The 15,338-nt window shown below is 43.6% G+C and overlaps 1 protein-coding gene across 1 annotated transcript in view; it reads right to left on the reverse strand.

Annotated features, from left to right (window-relative positions):
- SYNE2 (spectrin repeat containing, nuclear envelope 2) overlaps nt 1-15,338 on the reverse strand; it is a 257,316-nt gene that overhangs the window by 87,762 nt on the left and 154,216 nt on the right. The window contains exons 64-70 of the mRNA XM_006756713.2: nt 14,134-14,250; nt 10,343-10,573; nt 6,904-7,086; nt 5,228-5,356; nt 4,347-4,465; nt 4,070-4,211; nt 1,678-1,809 (exon numbers count right to left, since the gene is read on the reverse strand). Coding sequence (XP_006756776.1) covers nt 1,678-1,809; nt 4,070-4,211; nt 4,347-4,465; nt 5,228-5,356; nt 6,904-7,086; nt 10,343-10,573; nt 14,134-14,250 — 1,053 coding nt within the window. The remainder of the gene's footprint in view (nt 1-1,677; nt 1,810-4,069; nt 4,212-4,346; nt 4,466-5,227; nt 5,357-6,903; nt 7,087-10,342; nt 10,574-14,133; nt 14,251-15,338) is intronic.

The raw sequence follows: 15,338 nt of genomic DNA on the forward strand, positions 1-15,338 counted from the left end.
GACCACTGGTTATGTGAATGAGGTAACAGAATAAATAAAGTTAAGATGTTAACTCTGAGAGAACCAAGGTTAAGAAATTAAATACTAGGTAGAGAGTTGACTATTGAATGGAATTAGAAGGTTAATCACAAGATGAAGGACTTGGTTAGTAGGGCCACCCAGATGGAAGTGTGGTCCCAGAGAAATCATATTTCCCCTTACCCCCTGCTCCCACCCCCCACATTTTAATGTAGGAGAAAGCATGTAAGGGAAATCAAGTATGGCCTGGGGAAGGAAAAGAAGTCAGGAAAGTTGAAGGGGCTGATTAGAAAGAGGTATGATATCTTAACCCTAAGGATGGTACAGTATGGTGATTGTAGTTAACAATGCTGTATTATGCATATGAAAGTTGCTAAGAAAGTAGATCTTAAAAGTTCTCATCACAAGGAAAAAATGTGTAACTATGTGTGGTGATGGATGCTAATTAGACTTATTGTGGTCAGCATTTTGAAATATATACAAATAGTGAATCATTATATTGTACACCTGAAACTAACGTAACATTATATGTCAACTTGAGGCCCAGTGCACCAAAATTTGTGCACTCGGGGCGGGGGAGGTCCCTCAGCCCTGCCTACACCCTCTCTTAGTCAGAGAGCCCTCACGGGATGTCTGACTGCTGGCTTAGGCCCACTCCCCAGGGGATCGGGCCTAAGCCATCAGTCAGACATCCTTAGTGCTGCCGAAGAGGCTCCTGCCACCATTGCTGCACTTGCAGCTGTCAGCCCAGCTTGTGGCTGAGTGGAGCTCCCACTGTGGGAGCACACTGACCACCAGGGCGCAGCTCCTGCATTGAGCATCTGCCCCCTGGTGGTCAGTGCATGTCATAGCGACTGGTTGTTCTGCCATTGGGTCAATTTGCATATTAACTTTTTATTGTATAGGCTAATATTCCATTGTGTAGATTATTCATCCATTCTCTTACTGAAGGGTATCGTGGTCTCTCTCTCTCTCTCTCTCTCTATCTCTATCTCTATCTCTATCTCTTTCTATCCCTTCCTCTCTGAAATCAATAAAAATATATTTTAAAAAAAGAGAGACAGATGGACTGTGAACCAAGGGAGCTAGGGGTGTCATTTATGGGCTGATTATAAGAATTAAGGCCACCCTTAGGTGTACAACTCCTGGGAGGAGGCCCTCTAACGTTGTGCAATCATGCCCTGGTGAGTTTAAGAGCCACGGATCTGTTTTAGCACAAGCTGCTGGTACCATCTCTTTTTCTTTGCCGAAGATCACCTTGAATTTTTTACCATTACAAGTGATTTAGGAGCATGCTGAAGCTGGTAATCACCCCAATTTGGGCTCTGTTTCCATCTTCCCTGATGGATATCTACATTACCCAGGATTAAGCTTACTCAAGGCTGGAAACCATGCCAGTCCTCCCCCTCTCCCTCCTCGCCCAGAGCATCACACAGACAGTACTAATCCATCACGATCCTGGGTCCTGCTGATCCCCGGCTCAGGTTCAGAAGTCTCTGCACTTGGTGCTCTAGGCAGCCACCACTAAATGTAACAAAGCTGGCAGGAGAGTCAAATTCTGTTTGCAATTCTAACACACATTCCAGTATGTGTTCTATTATTTGTCTACAAGGGAAATATAACTGGTTTACAATATCACATGTAACACGCAGCTGCTACCTGTGTCTGAAGACTGTTTGCTTCCTGACGCAGGTCTTCAAGTTGGGTGGTATAGGTTTTCAGTTCTTCAGCTGTCGGGTATCTAAAGTTATACACACTCACACTGGGTAGAATACTCATTTCTGTGGCAACCTATTTTTAAAAGGGGAAATGCTATTAGAGACAATTTGAGATCTTGCTGATGTTAATGTAAAACAGCAAAAATGCCTTAGCATTAGCATGCTATCTTCCAAGTTACCTTCTTATAAGAAAAAAATAATTAAATTTTAAATATTTTGGATAGTTGGAAAAGTCATGACAGGCTTTACTTAGACACGTGGGAGTCCATTTAGACAGGAAAACAAACCACAATTTGAAAAATAGAGTAAAACCACTAATCTTTCAATTTATTAGCACTGCTACCCATGTGACCAGGTTAGCTGCTTCTCTTCCCGCTTATCAGTAAACTCCTGGAATATAGACAACTCTTGGAATAAAATAGTCACCTTAGGGACAGATCCACATCTTGATTTTGTTATTGAAAAGCTAGATAAGTATTAAAAATGAGCTGTGACTTCAGAAGGGTGAGTGACTCAGAGTCAATGTCTTTCTCAAATGGGAGAACTGGCCTACGGGGAAACAGGGTGGGTGACAGGACTCCGTTTGGGGCAAGACTAGCGATGTAGTTCTACTCTCGGGAAGAGAACGATATTCCTGTCCCCGTGTGTCTCACAGGAGAAGCCACAACTAAAGCTCCACCCATCAGTGTGATTCAACTTTAATTGGTCAAATGAGGTTCTCTGCAGAAGAGAACTGCCACGTTCCCACCCACACTGGGCGGGGAACTGGGAAGTCACTGGTAGCCATAGCCCAGGCAGTGTGAGTGCGATGCTGAAGGCAGAAGCTTGCCTGCTGTGAGCACCAGTTCCAATCCTGCTCGTGGGCTCCCCGTTGGAGAGAAACCCAGCAGTAGTTGGCACAGGGTGAATAAAACCAGTAATGGCAACGTAAGGTACATTGGAGGCAATACCAACTGACAGGTACCATTGGCACCGGCGCCAGCACACTGCAGATTCCAGATAATCTTTAGATGAATGAATGATACTCATTCATTTTTTAAAAAGAAATGAATGGCCCTAGCTGGTTTGGCTCAGTGGATAGAGCGTCGGCCTGCGGACTGAGGGGTCCCAGGTTCGATTCCAGTCAAGGGCATGTACCTTGGTTGCGGGCACATCCCCAGTGGGGAGTGTGAAGGAGGCAGCTGATCGATGTTTCTCTCTCATCGATGTTTCTAACTCTCTATCCCTCTCCCTTCCTCTCTGTGGAAAATCAATAAAATATATTTTTAAAAAAAAAGAAAAAAAAAGAAATGAATGTATCTTTTAAAAAAAAAGTATTTCCTACTATATTATTCACTCCTTTTGTAGATGTAAGAAACCTGTAGAAAAAATTTATGAGTTTATTTGAGCCAAAGTAACAATTATCGGGAGGCCCAATCTCACTAGATTGAGAAAACGGTCCAGAGAATGGCAGTTTCACAGCTTATCTTATACATGAGGATTAAAGGAGGAGATGTAAGGGGTGGGTTATGTGAAATTCCTTGGTGGTAGATTAGGGAAGCCAGAGAAAGCAAGTGGGGAAATCTTTGCCTTGCTGGGTATAGGATAGTTAACAATGAACATGTATAGCACGTGGAGATGGTATGGGGGGAACCAAGACAACAGTGAGGGGCCCTGTGGTCTGGGGCTCTGGGGGACGGCGTGCTCTGAGGGGTCTGGAAAAGGAGACTGAGGTCCCAAAGGTATCTTATCTTAGACACAAAAAGACATGAACAGCTCATTAAGGTAAAGATGGAACTTTGTCAAGGAAGCTACAGGCCTAGGACACGACTGCCTGCCACGATCTGCTTTTAGTTAGGAATTTTTATGTTCATCTTAAATAGTTACTTTCGGTCTCTGAGTTTGTAGGGCCCTCTGTGCTGGCCTCACCTGAGCTTGTCAAGGTTAGTATGTGGGCCCTTTTCGTCCACACTTTATCCATTCAACATACAGACCGAGATTTTATGATGTTCTAGGTGCTGGCCAGGCATTCAGATGTGAGCCAGGCAGACACGGACTTCCTTCTCCCACCATCTGATGGGGAATACCGACAATAAACAGGCCCCAGTATACTGAGAGCTGTGATCAGGGAAGCCCAGGGCTACAGAAGCACCAAGGAGGAGGGGGGGCACTTAAGTAAGGCCGATTTCCATGAGGGTGGGAAGGGGTCAGCCGAGTGAAAAACCCACTTGGCATCCTTGCTCTCTGAAAGTAAACTGTGACATGATGCAGAACATGCCTGTGTATTTAACGAACGCTGTTGGACTTTCTGAGACCAGCATGCTTACTCACACTGTGCGCAGAAACACACTGACCTGGGGCTCCACGAGCGGAGGCAGAGGCTGCCGTATTTTTGAGGAGAGCTCCTGATGCAAGTATCGCCACTTATCCCCACTAAGGTCCTGGTGTGACAAGACCGAGTCTGGAGCATCATTTTCAGGGCTAGGTGCCTCACCGCTTTTAAGAAAAACAAAAGGTGCAAAGAACAATCAACACACAGAAGTTTTATTACCTTCAAACAACATTTTATAAGAAACACTTGTAACTCTCCAATCACACTACTGGATATCCAACGCTTTAAAAATATTTTACCTCACGGGTGATTTCTGAGTTGCATCGTTATGTTGGCAATGCTCGGGCCACGTAGTCTTAGCATTCAATTCTATGAATTTGACTAAATCTTTCTGTTCCATTGGTTTCAACTCCAGTACCTATAATTGAACAAGATTCAAATGGTCCAATCAATCAAGGGTTTTCAATGATTATCCACGGGTTTCTTCTGCTCAGATCATCTGATTTTGAGCCACGTCCTAAATAATTATTTACTATTTTTCTTTCTTTGCTTGCTTATGCTCATCAACTTTCACTTTTCAAAAAGCCTATTTAAAAATATTTTGCACAACAACCAAGTGTTGTTTCCATATGTAGCGCACACAGAAAATCACCAAAAATACCCTAACACATTTTAAAATAGGGAGAGAGGTGTTGCAGTGACAGGTCAGTTCATCCTAAAGATATACACTTACTTTGATATAAGATGCAAGTTAATAAAGGACCAACATTAGTGTGTCCCCAGCTATGGAAGACGAAAGCACAGCTGATGCCACAGCACACCCTCAAAACCCAGGAGTTGCTGCCCTGGCCGGGGAGCTCAGCTGGTTACAGCATCACCCTGATGTGCCAAGGTTGCAGGTTGGATCCCCAGTCAGGGCACATACAAGAAGCAACCAATGAATGCATAAGTAAGTGGAACAAATCGATGTTTCTCTCTGTCTCTCTCTCCCTTCCTCTCTCTTAATAAAACAAACATGTTAAAAAGAACAACTCAGCGTCGCTGCTCACACAGGAACACCGCACATCACACTTCCCACTCAGTCACCCAAGAAAATGCTCCACAGGCAGTTCAGTATTTAGTTCAAGGGGAAATTCCAGAGAGTATTCTTATCCTTACAACTGTTAGGGGCGCACATTACCTGCTGCTGCGGGAAATCTTTTTGTCTGCCGAATTGCGGCCTTTCCATGACAACAGATTCAAATTCAGAAAGGTTATCTGGTTGGAGAACTTTTTGATGCTCCGAAGGTTTCTTTAGAATGGTGGAATGCTGCAAAAGATTTTATAACGGCAGACTACTTAAAACAGTGGTCCTCAACCTTCCTAATGCCGCGACCCTTTAACACAGTTCCTCATGTTGTGGTGACCCCCCAATTTCATTGTTACAAATTGAACATAATTAAAGCATAGTGATTAATCACAAAAACAATATGTAATTATATACATGTTTTCCGATGGTCTTAGGCGACCCCTGTGAAAGGTTCGTTCGACCCCCAAAGGGGTCGCGACCCACAGGTTGAGAACCGGTGGCTTAAAAAAGAGGACCCACTTTATTTTAATTCAGATAATGAGACTACAAATGGAAACATTTTATATGAAGTAAATGACTGCATTCTGTTATTTACTATAGTTATATACTAGGACTTAATGTACGTATTTCCTAACAACTTCGAAAACCAGTACACTTGATGAAGAGGCCATCTTATCATTTCTTCAACTTCCTTCATCCAATCAGTTACTAAAAGCCAAGACACAAAGAGATCCAGAAACATAGATGCATTGAATAGAGCATCAAACCTCAGAGCGAAGGCGGGGGAGGATGGTGGTGGTGGTGGTGGTGGTAAGAGATCAACCAAAGAACTTGTATGCGTATAAGCATAACCAATGGACACAGACAACGGGCGGGTGAAGGTGGGCTGGGGGACGGGGGTGGGCTGAGAGAGGACAATGAGGGGAAAAGGGGGACATATGTCACACTTTCAACAATAAAGAATTAAACAAATAAATAAAATAAAAGTCAGGACCTCTATTTTTTTTCCTTAAGAAGAAAGTAAAATAAAGTCAAAAAGAGAAATAGTTTTATACTTATAAATTAAAATGTCCCTAAGTCTACAACAAAAGTAGATTTTTTTTAAAAAAAGGAATATATTAGGATGAAAGGGGAACCATATATAAGATGCAAGTTAATAAAGATGACTTATTGTGAGGGTTCGCTGTCTACCTGCAGCTCATCTTATTTCTGTGAATAAAAGTCCTCCAAGTAAGAACAACTATCTCGTAAGTACAGATGCAAATCTTATATAATAAGATCCTATCCCATTTTGTACATTTGCATTTATTAACACAGAACACTTTTAAGTCACAAGAACACTTTAACTATATGATGCTGTGATCAGTACATGTAAATATTTGTAAATGAATAACAAAAGTACCCTAGAAACGGGTTGTTTCTGATGTCAACTTTTAATCTTATCTATAAAAATGTTGTTTTCCAGTCCATTGGAGTCACAAAATTTCTTTGAAATGTGTCCTTCCTTTATGAGGAAGGCTTACACCAGACCTCATTGCCAGCAAGATCAACCCAGTCAAACCAACCCAAACCAAACCAATGCCATCACTAACCCCCTGGATAGGAAAACTGCACAGCAAAATGAAACCAATAACAAAAGGCAGTGCAGCTGTCCTTTGCAGTCTGAAGAGGCGCGATTCTTAACTTAGCCCCTGTAGCTGCTTCAGTGTCTCCGCCCAGAGTTCGTTCCTGTTGGGTCTACCATAACCACACATCTGCACGCATGTCTGTGCACAGCCACATCTTACCTGGTCCTCGCTGTGTTTCTCCTGAAGCACCAGCTGGACTTTTTCCAAATTGCACTTCACAGTTTTTAGTTTCAAGGCCAGTGCTTCGGCCTCCTGTTGGATGGCTCCGTGGTCTCCCAAGCTCTGGTCTCTGCAGTGCTCCAGCAGGGAGGCCACCTTGTGCTCGATCTCTGTGAGCATCGTCTAGGAAATAACATCATCTAATGATTCATAGTTTTGGTCTGAAATCAGTGTTATATTCCCATATAAGTTAGATTCACTCTCTCTCCCTAAATGTATATAAGAAGTGCCAGAAACACAGGTTGGAAGGGACCTTGGGGGGGCGGGGGTGTGTCTCGGGGAGGGGAGGACTTGCACATAATGCCTGTGTTTTTCAAAGTAAGTGATTCTATAATCACTTTGGAAAACACAGCTGAATGTATCCGGCATAGCACAGTGGTTAGGAACACAGACACTGGACTGGAACTAGACTGCCTGGGTTCATATCCCAGCCCTGCCACTTGGTAGCCGGGTAAACTCAAGGCACCTCACTTTGCATGAGCGTGCCTGTACTCATCTGTAAAATGGGATTATTAACAGAACTTACCTCCTGGGGTCACTTTGACGAACTAGAGTTAAATCCCTGCACTTTGGCCAGGGCTTGATACATTGTCTGTGACGACTATTATTTTTTCCCACCTTTCTAAGCTTTTTCTGTTGCAATGCAAGTGCTGAGTAGTAATTTAAAAAAAGAATTCCACGAAACTCTCTGAAAATTCTTTCCCTTGCTCTTTTTCCTTTTCTTTCCCAAGCCAAATAAGTTTCCAAAATTCCAGAAGAAGGCCACAGAGGAAACCTCAAACACTAAGTCATTGATAGAACTGGCCAACTTACACACGGGTCTAAAAATAGATGAATGAAGTAAGTTTCCCAGTAAGTCACCGTCACTGTATTCCTCTTCGACAGATCAGGTTTGCTCTGACCTGAGGCTCAGGAGCCCAAACAGTCATACCAACTGGCCGGGCACACAGTGCAGCAGGCGCTGGGCACATAATGTGGCAGGCACATTCAGACCCACAGTCCAGCACTGTGATCACCTGTGCTGAAAACTCAGTGCGTGACTAAGAATGAGGTCAGTTCTTTGAGAGAAATGTAAGGAAAAACTAGCCTTAAAACAAATTTTCAAATCGTATGCCTTATCATCCCTCCATGCAAGCAAACTCCTTGTAGCCTGCATAGACTCTTCTCAGCTGAAATAACATGAACTCCTAGATGTCCGAGTGGCTGTAAACAAAGTGTACTAGAATTTTGTGCTTGGTTTTTCCACTTAGCTACTTTAAATATACTTTTTAATATGTTGATAACCCATGATTCACTTAACAATAGGATTACTGTTAAGCGTTTAAGCTATTTCCAGTTCTTCACTTTCGTAATTAATATTGTCATAAACATTTTTATCCTTTTTGGGGGTTATTTTCAGAGGGCAAACATAAAGTAATGGTCAAAAAATATTAGGTCAGAGATGATGAACATTATTTATGCGGACAGCTGACCCTCCCTGAACACTGAACCAACAGACAAAATTGCCAGACGTCAGTGGAGCCATTTCTCCAGGGTTTCCTGGGATGATATAATTTCTGCCAATGTAATGTAGGAACAAGACAATAGCTGTTCTGATTCACATGTTTTAAATAATCAAGGCTGAACATTTCTTCTCAAATTACCGACTATAATTTTTCCCGACTAGTCTGTTTGCACGTGTCCTTTGGACATTTTCACACTGAGAACTTAGCCTTTTTTACAGACCACACGAAAGGCTTTTTATGTTTCAATATTAATTATATGGGCCACGGTGTTATGTAAATAAGCCAAAGATGGCCCCCAGGTTTAATTATTCATAGCAGGCCAGGACCCTTAGCTCAAATCCCACTGGCCCCCAACTCAAAACTGGACTCCACACCGGCTAGCCATGGTTAAGACAAACTCGAGACCCCAGCCTCTGCTGCCCTTCAGGGTTCGCAGACATTACCTAGACACACAAGACTCCTCTGGGTTCCCCATCCACCGGGAGTTTCCTGGTCCTCTTCCCCTTCCGGGTGGTGGCCCCACCCCATCCATGCCTCTGAGGTTTCCTGCTGTGGGGAACTTCCCAGTCCACCAAGATCCTGCCCAAATAACGCGCCTTGTGTACTACCGCCACCTTGTGGTGGTGTCTTTTCCTTGAGCAGCCCCCAAATCCTTGAACCCACAAGCAGGGAATTGGGTGATGATCAAGAAATCAATCGGTATGGGGTCCACCCAGGCAGCAGGACAATCAATTGGCAAACTGACCCTGGATGGCCTCAAGAGGCTGGTACTCAGCATTTGAGAGGCACTGTCTTTTCCAGACTCCCAGGCCCCATGGCTTCTGGACTTTTGGCTGAGATCAAGTCAGACTCCCATGCCTCGGCAGCCAAGCCAGGCGGCTGGGACAGTATTTGAGGGAACCCACCCCTCAGAGCTGACATTTAGGGTCAGAGGTGCTTAGCTGTCCAGGGAAGGAGCCCAGCCTGCCTGCTGGGGCGGGGGTGGGGGCGCTAGGCAGGCACTGGATATTGTAAGACTGTGGGCCTGAATGAAAGGAGAGGCGTGTCCGGCTTGGACCTGGGGTGGGCTACCCCTCACAGGCTGAGTTGGACAAGCTCCCTGTGACCAGGTAGGTAATAAGGGGGTCCTCTGAGCGGATGTCCTGATCCTTGGGGACCACCGCGATAGACAAATGAGCCAATCAGGCAGAGACGTCAGTCCAAGGCTGGTCTAAGCACCATTGGGGGAGGCGTACTCAATTACGCTGCTGTGAAATCATCATTGTAGTCCCTCCCGGGAGTGATACAGACAGGGATTCCCCACCTTTAGGCTGAGCCTGCAAATGTTACTCAAGTGACTACAGGCAAGGAGGTGTATACCCCTGCCCCCCCGGGGAGCAGCAGGAGTGGTCATAACGAAGGGCAGCAAAGCCCTTTTCTGCTGGATCTGCAAACCTTGCGAATCAGGATTTTCAGTTTCGTTTCTGATGAATGAAATGTCAAAGAACTTACTAATCCGAATAAAAAGGACAGCATTTATTAAACACTTTTTATATCCTTTCTACACCAGACACTGGTTTCTATACCTGATCTCATTTAATCCTGGCAAAGTCCTAAGAGATGACCTGCATATGAAGAACATGAGGTGACAAGTCCACTTCCTCAAAAATGTGGACTCTGGGTTCTGCACTCTCATCCACTGCCACTGTCCCCCCAAATACTCTGTTCACATGGATCATTCCAAATAGTTACCCTGAGAACAGAAAGTTGAGGCCAAGATAAATGCAGTGGTCAGAGTAACAGAAAGAAACACACTGTCACTTTAAGAGAAACTGGCAAAGGCACCAGGTGATTGGGGAGGAGGCAAACCCTGAACTCCTACCCATCAGCCTTACCTGGCACCCTACCAGCTGCTGTTCCACCACCTGCTGCATGTCTGCGTTTAACGTTTCCGGCTTGAATGCCACGTTGGCTTGGTGCAGCCACAGCTCCAGCTCGGCCACCTGGGTCTTGCAGGCATGGAGGACCTCAGCAGGCTCGGGTCCAGGGTTCTCCGCCGGGGAATGCAAAGCTCCGTGCTCGATAGAAAAGCCCAGGGCCTCAGCCTTGATAGGAGGTGTGGCACCCTAAGATAAATCCACAGATAATCCAGCAGTGAAAAGTCAGGAGTCCAAAGTTTTCAGACTTGGGCTTGCAAAGACCTGTGGACTTGCAGCATTTCCCCAGTTAAGAGAATAAAAAAATTTAAAAAATATATCTATATCTACATACACACACGCGCACAAGAGCAGAAGAAAGAAAAGAAAACTGCACCTCCACACGCATAGCAACAATCACGTGACCCGGCGCCCAGGTCTCCAAGCAGCCGATCGGCAGGTACACAGGCACAGTGTTCCCGGGCACAGAGGACGCAAACAGGCTCCCGGTGCATGCGACGCGGCCCCGGGAGACAGGTGAGTGTCGGGAGAGGGTGTGCGTGTGGGTGTGTGTCTGAACCACTCCAGCGAACTGGCCGGTGTTTACAGTTGTGTGACACACGATTGAGCAATGCTTGCATTGCTGTGCGCTCTGTTCAAACAGGGAGATCTGTACCCACCGGAGGGGAACAAGGAAACTTACACACACTCTTAACGTCTTCTCAGGTAGTTCACTGGATTGTAAAATAGTGTAGCTCCCTCCACCCCCAACATACGTGCCGTTACTCATCTATACTTGTATTAAACATCGCTTGAGTCTAGTCATGAGCTTCAGTGAGGTAACCTGGAAACTTTTCTCCTACTGTTCAGAGAGAATCCCTAAAACTAACTTTCACGTTCTAGATACTCAAATATTATTGAGCTAAGGACCAGATGATTATAGTAGAGTATAAAAAAAGTGTGATGAGTTCTTTTCATACTGAAACAACAAGGTTACTTATTGATCCAGTAGAAAAATTTCTTCTACTGATAGATAACACATGAAAAATTCTAATAATTCTATAACAGATATTTTCAATTTGGAGGTAAAAGATGATCCGATACAGAAAGATACTTGCTTCCCACATCCTTTGCCAGAATATTCAAAGAGTATATTAATCCTTCTAGTAAAATTTCTGTAAGACTAAGGATTTGTGTTTTGTTCTACAAAATTATTGATTAATACATATCTTATTATGTTTAGGATGAAATACAAAGTTTTGATTTTTTTAAATTCTCACCCAAAGATATTTTTTCCATTGATTTTTAGAGAGAGTTTAAAGGAGGGGTGTGGGGTAGAGAGAGAAAGAGAGAGGAGAAACATTGATATGAGAGAGACACATCAATTTGTTGCCTCTCACATAGCCCCAACAGGGGCCGGGGATCAAACCTACAACTCACATATACGCCTTTGACCGAGAATTGAACCTGCGACCCTTCGGTGTGCGGGCTGACACTCTAACCACTTAACACAACACTGGCCAGAGCAAGAATCACCTTCTTAATTTAGAAGTGTTCCCTTGTTTTCCCTGCAGTTCATACACAGTCAGCTCTATTCATGGCGTGGCCTATTTTATATTTCTTTTTTAATTCTCGTTTTAAAAAAACAACAACAGTAGTGTGGTTTTACTGCCAGACATCAATTTCTAGTCATCTGATTGTTTTCTAGCATTTAGATATTGCTTTTGTCTTACTGGCAAAGATTCTGGGATCCTCTTTTTGTTACCAGAGATAACAATCTGCTAATATTAACATTTTGTTAATATTGTGTAACAAATGGACCTTCCTTAATTTATTTAAAAATGTTATTTGAGCGCCCGTCCTATGCCACACACATTTTTAAAAAGACAAGACTTAGTTCCTTTGCTTTCTCCTCAATGCACTGAATTCATGAGGAAACAGGAAGCTCAATAACTAATCTGGGCTTTATTTGCTAGTTATTTGAACCTGAAAAAAAAATACAAAGGTAAACGGAAGAGAAAAAGAATATTTGCAACCATAGAGTGTCAACAGCTGAAGGTGCCCTGGGGAAGCTGCCAGTAATCGCTTCATCCGCCTCTTTTTCTAGTCAAAGGAGCCCAGTGCGTTTAACGTTTAGTCAGTTCACACACCTTCTGTTTCAGCATGTTGCTTCTGAGGAGCTCAGGCCCACAGGTCAGGTGCTTGCCCAAGGTCACACAGCTCTGTGATCTCCTAAGTCTGAGCCCACAGATTTTCCCACAATAGCACTCCTGCTCAATATCAGTAGCACCCCTGCTAAATGACAGCCCCAGACTCTAAAAGCAGAGATTTAAATGAATGTTTTATGATAATACATCTTGGGGGAGTAAAAAGTATTATCACGAGTATTTCATGTGATAGAGTCACAGCATCTCTATAGCATCGCTGTAAATTAACCATATCTAATCCTTCATTGGCTTACGATGAGCCAGGCGACTGTGCTCCGTGTGATGCGCCTCAGCATTGCACACCACAAGCCCATATTATTCCCAATGTACAGAGGAGGAAACTGAGGCTCAGACGGGTCACAGAAATTGCCAACGGTCACCCAACTAGTAAGTAGAACCAGGAGTCAATCCCTGCTTTCATTAAGCCTTAGAGCCTACAAGTCCACATTCTTGACATAATTCACCCCCACCCTCTGGTATCCCAGTTAGCCTCTCAGTGAAGGTCATACCGCTTGATTTCTGCATCAACACATCACTAAGAAATAGCATCCGGTTAAAACAGTGGTTCTCAACCTTCTGGCCTTTTAAATACAGTTCCTCATGTTGTGACCCAACCATAAAATTATTTTTTGTTGCTACTTCATAACTGTAATTTTTTTCATAACTGTAATGTTGCTACTGTTATGAATCGTAATGTAAATATCTGATATGCAGGATGGTTTTAGGCGACCCCTGTGAAAGGGTCGTTCAATTGTCAAAGGGGTCATGACCCACAGGTTGAGAACTGCTGGCCTAGAGCAAGTCAGGTTGAACCGCTGGTTTAAAATATAAGCTTTTTTTTTTGTCTGCAGCTATGCATATTTCATGCCTGAGTACCTTTAAATTTATTACTTACTACTTTACAGTCAATTCTAAAAATCATATGCATGTCTCCCCGTTCCACACACACACACACACACACACACACACACTCTTCATAAAATGCAGAATTGCCTGGCTAATGCACAATACCTAACTGCGCTTGCACAGATACTAGACACGCTGCTGGAGCAGGGAGGTGGCGTTTTATTTAGTGAGGCCAACCCTACCTTGCTTTCACGTCTGTCAGTACTAAATATGCAAATTAGGAAAACCAATGGGAATATTCTGGGTTTTATTCCTTATTCTCCACCTCCCAGACGTACTTTTAATCCTAAACTTTGATTACCTCATTTGTAAACTTACGGTAGGTATTAATCTACCTTTTAATCTGAGGATTAATCAGCAAATATAAATGCCTCTTATGTAATGGGCAGTTGTTAATCAATATTAGCTCTTGTCCACTTTCACGGCCCCCATAGGGAATGTCTACAGAAGAAAGAAGTGGCTGTTAGTGGAGAGGCTAGTTCACCCTGACAAAGGGCGAGTGAGTGTCATGCTCACTTCCCATGTGAACATCTGATGGCAAACCTTCCAGTTCTCCGGCTTGACAACACACGCAGAGAGTATCGCCAAACACAGAAGCTTGTCATCGCTAGGTGCTCGGCTACCTGAGCAGTTAGCTTGTGACAAACAGGGACTTACCCCTTCCGGTTGGTGGGGGCTCGGGGAAAACGCTGGGCCTTGCTCAGGGTTTAGTGAGCCTGCTGCAAGAACTTGTGCCGCGGAACTATCACACGTGCTGATTTTCTCAGCTGCCTCCTGCGAAGAAAAGCATCAGAGGTCCGGAAAAGGTCCTGTTCTGTGGCCACGCAAGCCACTCTTCCCGCACCCGCTCATTTGACAAATCGCCCGCTTGCAAAAATGTCTGGAGAAGTCAGGTGCGCTCAGGAGAAAAGTTTGTTCCTTAGGAAAGCAATCACCTTCCTCAGGTTTGTCTTTACTGGAAAGACCTCAGTTCTCCAAAGCTCTCTGGTTTATGAGGAGCCCATATGGAATCCAGGGAAGTATGCACTTCAGTGGATTCTTATGAGAATTGAAACGAAAGGAGATTAGGCGATAAAGGCCACATTTCGACTAATGGACGAAAAGATGTATTTTTAAACTTGGGAAGAACTACCCAGGCATTTCATGAAATATATTAACTAGATCCTGTCTCACTCTGAACAATGAATTCTAATATTTAATGTAAAAGTTATACCATAAAAATTCTTGAAGAAAATATGAGTGAATCTTTTTCTAATGTTAAGAGTAGGGAAGGAGTTTTAAAGCGTGGCAATAAAGGAAAAGAATGTAAGTATTAACAACAAAAATAATGTGTCCCACAATCTATATTTAAAGAGAAATAATAGATTGGGTAATATCCTTCATATATTAATGTTATAAAGTGTTAATATCCTTCATATATTAATAACTCTGATAAATCAATAATGAAGAACATCAGCCCCTCCATAGAAAACCAGTCAAATGCCATGAATGAACAATTCTCAAAATAACACAAAAGCCTATAAGCACCTAAAGAGATAGTCAAGGCTCCTAAAATATAAATTTAAACTACTAGCTAAGTTTGGCCAAGATTAAAAACATTCAATATTGCCTGAGCCAGTTTTGCTCAGTGGATAGAGTGTTGGCCCGAGGACTGAGGGTCCCAGGTACCATTCTGGTCTAGGGCACATACTGCAGTTCAGGCTCAATCGCTGGCCCTGGATGGGGCACGTATGGGAGGCAACCAATCAGTGTGTCTCTCTCACATCGATGTTTCTCACTCTGTCTCTCCCCCTCCCTTCCACTCTCTCTAAAAAATCAATGGAAAATATCGAGTGAGGATTTAAAAAAAAAAAAATTCATTC

This window comes from Myotis davidii, unplaced genomic scaffold (assembly GCF_000327345.1).
Source record: "Myotis davidii unplaced genomic scaffold, ASM32734v1 scaffold474, whole genome shotgun sequence".
In the NCBI taxonomy this organism is placed as follows: Eukaryota; Metazoa; Chordata; class Mammalia; order Chiroptera; family Vespertilionidae; genus Myotis; species Myotis davidii.